At 40.3% G+C, this 6827-nt stretch overlaps 1 protein-coding gene across 4 annotated transcripts in view; it reads left to right on the top strand.

Annotated features, from left to right (window-relative positions):
* Nucleotides 1-9: 9 nt before the first annotated feature.
* The window catches only part of arid4b (AT-rich interaction domain 4B), a 42823-nt gene continuing 36005 nt past the window's right edge, over nt 10-6827 (top strand). For 2 of the 4 annotated variants that reach the window (XM_067525527.1, XM_067525525.1), the window contains exons 1-2: nt 10-177; nt 2377-2425. In XM_067525527.1, the coding sequence (XP_067381628.1) occupies nt 2420-2425 (6 nt within the window). In that variant the 5' untranslated portion in view covers nt 10-177; nt 2377-2419. Of the gene's footprint in view, nt 178-1080; nt 1190-2376; nt 2426-6827 lie in introns of those variants that run through there. The other 2 variants (XM_067525528.1, XM_067525526.1) reach the window with 2 other exon arrangements.

Raw genomic sequence — 6827 nt, 5'->3', positions numbered from 1 at the left:
ACTCAACAAGGCAAACAGCAGCGCTCTGCGAAAACGACTTTTACCATCCGCATCCAACATCAACTGGAATTCTACAGACGACGTTAAAACCCGTCAGATTTTTCACATAAATGTTCCTATGGATTACTAATACACTTTCGTCGAAAAACCGAAGTGTTTCTCAACTTGACAGCATAGGTAAGCCTGCTTTTGTTTGGCAAATACACCGCTATTTTGGACATTTTACTAGCTCGCTTCCCTGCTGCTGCCAAGCCAACCTTGACGTTAGCTAACTTGTTAACTAACGCTGTGTTGTGTTTAATGCGATCTAGGAATGAATGAATTAAGCAAGTGGGCAGCAAAAAGCTTGACCGCCGACGATACAGAAAAAAACTTGGTCAGCTTGATAACAAAGTTCTGCTGTAGCTAGCCAAATTAAGCTGATGAGCACAGTGAAAGGTTATGCTCCTGTGGGGTTGAATAGTTTCAAGCCTGGTGGACAAGCTCCGGAGTGTTGTGTTGTTGAGCGGAGGAATCCTCGGAGAGGTTGTCGTCGAGCTGCGCCTGTCATGGTGCTGCCTAATAGCCGTCAAAAGTGATCATACACGAAACCATTGGCGACCCTTTATTAGCTTGACATCGCTGCAGGATGTGATTTGACGAATAGCGACTAAACCCTGTAGTTTAACAGGTAAACTGCATTGTCAGGCTTTTCTTTTGTGCCACCACCATAGCTAGCCCCTCACGACTGACTTGTCCAGTATAGGCTGGACCAGATGGGCTACCGTGTATCAAGGAACTCACCCGTTTGATCAGTTGTAGCATTAAAGCCAGAGGCGAGGTGGACTATTTCTCCTCTGCTATTTAGGACTTGTGTTGCTCACAATGTTGTTTGTGTGTGCGTATGTGCGTGACCATTATTTTTTCACATTTCGTAATTGGTAACATCTCAGCTGACAAACTGGGTAGGGAATCATTACTGGAAAGGTTTAAGTGGGCTCGTTACCAGGTTTAGGACAGCAGAAAAGACAGTGGAGGCAGGGACTGCGTGTGTGCATTATTGTTGGTCACGGGCAGTCACTCACTTGCAGCGCTTGGTCTAGCAAATCGTCTGGGGCGGATGACATTGTATCCTCCGCGATCATTCACCGCGACTAAGAGCCACAAATGAGGACTGCGACCTTGTCTCCTGTTAAAACGATACAATCTTGTAGGTATTGATGCGATGTTGCTGTCTACTCGGGGTTGACCTTGTTGCGAACCGTGGCGTCGACTTGTTTCTTTGTCAGAAACAACCTCACTCCACGTTACTCGGTGAACAGTCAGCGAAATGCCAGACCAGGCGATTAAGAGAAATTTCGCGAAGAAAGAAAGTGACTTTCAATTGGGCCAAACAGCGCATTCCTACTTTTGATCAACTTATAACGCTGTTATTGCGACTCCGCTTCAGCGTGACATTTCTATAAAGGGTTTAGTGGCCGCGTCGCCGACTCAGAGGCAGTGTTATTATCGCTCTATTTTTGCTGTCGAGTGTACTCTCCGCAGATAGCAGCGCGCTGAGACAAGGGAGAGAGAGAGAGAGAGAGAGAGGAAAACCAGTTTTCCTAGTAAAAGACAAAGAGATTCGTCTCCGAGAGCGAAATGGCTCTGACATGGGCAGGTGAATACCAAACACTGTTCCCGCAGTTCCCAGTGTTTGTACGCCGAAGTGTTCTCCTTTTTAATCCGACTGTCAAGCTACAGAAATGGCGTCATCCTCTGCTGTAGTGTTGGTATAGTCAGTGCAGTGCAGACAGCGAGCACACCACGCTGCCGTGCTCCAAGGAAAGAGCACCGTGCGCCTTTCACGCGATCTATCGCTTCATCCTAAACTGCTACATTATCCGTGTGTTGGTGTAGACCGAAAGAGGAAGTTGTCTCTATGGCCAGCGACTAGTTACTTTGTGTTTGCTCGCCCTTCGTAGCAACGAGCCAAGTCTGACTGCTGACTGACTGACTACAGTAACACTGTGCATTACATAAACGGCTTTAAGGGCTCTGCGAATGAGGCTGATCAGCCAGCCACGCTTTACTTTGCAACACATATTTTTGGGAACGGGCTCGAAAGCTCAAGCACACACCATTAGTCCATCGCAATAGTAAGGATCATTTAAACTTTTCTCGAGTCAATTGCATCCTAAACTCAGAACGAAGCCCGCAATCGCTACTAGGAGATTTCATGTGCAGACGATGTGTTTTTCCACAGTGAAGTGTTCGTCTACCGCCCAGCTTTTTCATGACATCCAGCAGTGTATCAGAACAAGTGATGTCATCATAACATACCCGTGCCTTGTTGTGGCACACTGAAGTTGGCACTATTTGTGATGCCTAACAGCATCTCCCACCCTTTGTTTTCAGCCTCAGATTCGTTACACTGGTCACCTAGAGGACTCATAGAGAGATGAAGGTATGTACATAACATTTGTTTTTCTTGCATGTCTCTTTTTTTTTGCCATGGAAACTTAATCACTGCCCTTACACTGCTTCTGCATGAATTTATTTAAATGTGCATTAACTGGGCAAATCAAATTTAAAATATGAAATGTTTTATCAATATTTTATAAGCATGGGTTCATCCATGTGTTCTCATGAATATGTGGGGAATTTCATTAAATGTCAGCTTTGGTTATGTTCAAGCACAACAAAAAGGAAAGTGTGTGGACATAGGCCAAAAGTACAGCAATACATCTACTTGATAAGCAGGAGATTGATATTTACTTGGCTTCAGCTGTATTTCAAATGTACACACTCTTCACTCAAATAGAAGTGGCGATACCTGTGTAAAAATTACTTGTTTAAAATACTAATTCAACTTAAGTAAGGGTCTAAAAAGTACAGGTTTTGAAATGTAACTTAAGTATAAAAGTAAGGAGTACATTTCTGAGGCTCTGATTTAGCCCTTTTCTAGTTAATTTTAGGAGCTTTTATTATCCATTCAAAAAGGTTATTTTGTTTTATGCCAGTTTATTGATATAATTGTCAACTTATTCTAAAGAATGAATGCATTTTATAAAAATATTAAATGTATTTGTTGGTGTAAATGTTAGCTTCTGCTGCAGCAAAACCACCAACTCAAAACATTGCGCTCTGTGTGTTGGGGGGGGGGGGGCAGACTTTAACAACTACCCCTGGCCACCCCCTAGAGCTGACTCTGGCTGTATACATACACATGCACACAGCATTAAATTAAAGGTAACTAAAGTTACAGTATTTCTATTACCAACACACTGACAACAGACCTGTCTGAATGGATGCCTGCCTCTGTGATTGAGGAGATGCAACACTTCAAATAAGTTATAAGCACACATGTAAAGAGCCTGCTATAGCTAGTGAAGATAACTAAGCTAACAAAAGAATACAGCTAAGCTGTTGAGGTTACAATGCTGTACTTGCTGCTCGTTAATATCCAATGTTCCTGCAAGTGGAATAATGCAAAATAAAAATAATCCATCTTCCTCAAAATCTCATTAAAACTAAAGTAACAAGCCTGATTTGAAAATCTAAGGAGTAGAAAGGAAAGATATTTGTGTAGGGGGTAAAAGTAAAAGGAAAGAACAGATACCTGAAATGTCTACCCAATAACAAAGTCTTTGTTCTTAATTATTTCCCAGCTCTGCATTTCTAATTATTTCCCAACTTTGTAATTTTGCTGTAAAGACTATTTTATGCTTTGTTACTTTAGAAGGCAGATGTGTTTTGATAGATGTGAATTAAATTTTACAAACAAATTCCAGTGTCCAATCTATAGCCATGTAAACGCTAAGGTACATATTGATATAAATAACAATAAATCAAGCTGTTTAAAATTTGCAAGGTATTAAAAAAACACATTTTATTTCAATTGCATTCAATTTGAAAAAGTCACAGCTGTCATTGTTTAGGAAATAGGCTATGATGCAAGTGTTTAATCTTTTTTTATAGTTTCAGTGGATCATTTTTGCAACTGTCGCTATGCCTGCAGGCTGTTCTCTTTTTTCTTTTTTAACTTGTCTTTTATTGCCATGTGAGCCATATGTAAAGTCACAAACTGATGTGTTGTTTCACATTTTTAGTTAATTGGTATGACATACAGCAGCTTAGACACAAGTCAGTACTTTTAGTCACATTTTTATATGAGGCACTTAGGGATCATAGAGGAAAGTGTAAAGCAAGTAGAAGTAGCAAGTAGAAGTGTACTTTGATAACCTTTGAGAGTTAGTGGTTGACAAATTAAAAGCTGCTGTGGTAATGATTTGTAGTCTGTCACTTTGCCTCTAATGGTGTTGTGCTTATTGTGGTTAATCAAACTATGCCACCACCCACTAATAGACATGTTAGCAGTCTACCAAAGTATCAAATTAAAATGGACCCTACACAACATGTGATTTAAAAGTAGATTTGCTCAAAACAAGGTCAGATACCACTTACTACTACCTTTTGATTTTTTTTCTTTACTTCAGTACTGTATTGTACTTCATTTGTATTGTCCTAGTAGTAATGCTGCCATGACCTACACGATGATTTGTGGTTAAGTTATTTCTGATCTACCATGACTAGAAATGCATTTCAATGAACAGAACAGCCAGGCTTAGATGATATAGAAACACATGGTGAAAGCACATACTGCCTAATTTACACCTTGGTGTAGCTTTGCTGCTTAACATCCTACAAGTGTCAGTTTGAATAAAGCTTAGTATTTGAAAATTGATTACGCAGTTTCTCTTTGCACTTATGACCGTTTTGTGGTTATTTTTCTGTGGAGCTAGATAGAATTAGGCTTCCATTAGATAATTTTCATGCATATATTTTCTTATCCACATAACTGATGACAGGAGTGATGTTTTTAGTCATACATTTCTGGTTTATTGTTGTAGCATTTGTTGTTTTGATACAGCTCTGAGTTGTCTGGCTCTATGAAGGCTTGAGTAATAGTTATCATTTTACTTATTTTACTGCTCTGTATAGGAGCGTCTGTTCAATGTCAGAACTGTAAATTGCTCTGTAACTGGGACAACTTTTCGTTACGTTCACTTTGCAATTCATGTCACTTTGGCTTATGGTCCAAAGTCTTTCTTCATCAGTTGCACACTCTGCCTCAACACTGAGCGCTGGTTGAAACACTTGAGACATTACACTTGAGACATTACACATTCTAAAAATGGACTAATGTGTTGGATAATTGCTTCAATTCTTTAGGCCAATGTATCTAATACCTTACTCTGAAAATATCATGTAAACACTAATGCTTAACCTGAAATGAAGAAAACTCTTACTTGAATAAAAGGAACCTAGTAGATCAACTTATCTTTGACCTTGGTCATATAGAAAAATTCTATATCTTTATCAATACATCATCATTAATACCAGTGGTCCAAGCCCATAGTAAATATTTTAGAATTTTAGAGTCAAAAACTACCATCCATATAATTTATTCATCAACCACAGTTATGTTTACATGCATGTTATTGTAGGCTTCAAAAACCTAACTTTACACTGCAGAAACCATAGCTTTGAGTTGCCAACTCTAACTCTGTACTAGCATAGATAATTTACAAGTTTTACTGCTCACTGATTGTACTATCCTATAATGTTATAAAGGTTATCTCAGCCTGGGCTGGAGACTCAAATTTTGTAACAAAAAACGCACGTTACCACCTGGGCCTGCTGGGTTTGTAAGAAATTAGAAGGCGAGGGGACTCTGAAATATAGATATAGGCTGAAAATATAGATCAAATTGTGTATTTAGGTTATGGGAAATGTAGGAATTCATTTTTTTAAATCTAGAGACTATAATTCAAGATATCTTGGCCTGTGCTGCTTTGATTTTGACTATTTTTGACCATATGTCATGTGTCTTGTTAGTTGTCCAACTTGTGCAGGATTAAATTGCTGAGATACAGATAGCTTTGGATTGAAGCTTTAGAAAATTTGCAGTAATGATATATACTGAGTGAAGTTGGTGTTTCATTCTGATTATTTCCAGCTGCTGTAGTGATGGTTAACAGTATGTGGTGCTGCCGTAATATGGTGCGTACTTATGCATTTGCCTGGTCCCTCCCTCCATATCACTTTGCTATGGTCCATTGGTATGTGACAAGGTCAGGGGGCAGATTGAGTTCCAAGCCACAGTAACAACAGAAGAGCTTAATGCAAGAGCAGCTGACCTAAGATTGAAGATCATGGCTAAGGTGGACACTTGGAACCTCTGTGGCCGGTTGCCAAGAATAAGTCAAGTGCCTTCTGAAAGTCTACTATAGTATGTGAACGCAGAACTATGAACAATCCCAACTACGACCATCACTGAGACCAACACGCTGCTATAGACCACAGCAACTGTGATCATTGAGATGCTTGGCTATAAGATCAACATAAGCCATAAGGTGCAGTATTCTCCTTAGCGGTTGGAGGGTAAGATCAAGGCAACATGGAGAGATGTTAGCCAACTATCGGAAGTACAACACCTGTCCATACCTGAGGCCTTGGAGACTGCCAACCTAAGGCTCACAGCCCTGGCTAACTTACTGAAGAGGTACTCCAGAGACGTTGACATCAGGAGAATAAACAGGATGTTCTCCACTGAGCCATCCAAGGTGTACTCCCAGTGGCAGGGTAATAACATGAGAGCACATGAGAGACTCACCAAGGGTGGAGACTAAAGCATTCTGGAAAAGCATGTGGGAGAAGAAGGCAACGCATAATGACAATGCCCAGTGGCTGATGGACTTGAAAGCAGACTACAGGAACCAGTAACCATCACAATGACAGACACCCAAGAGAGGGTCTCAACCCCTCCTCAACCCATCCTGAATGGTTAACTGAAGGCCACACAA

This window comes from Channa argus, chromosome 1 (genome assembly GCF_033026475.1).
Source record: "Channa argus isolate prfri chromosome 1, Channa argus male v1.0, whole genome shotgun sequence".
NCBI lineage: Eukaryota > Metazoa > Chordata > Actinopteri > Anabantiformes > Channidae > Channa > Channa argus.
This window is presented reverse-complemented; position numbering and strand designations above follow the sequence as displayed.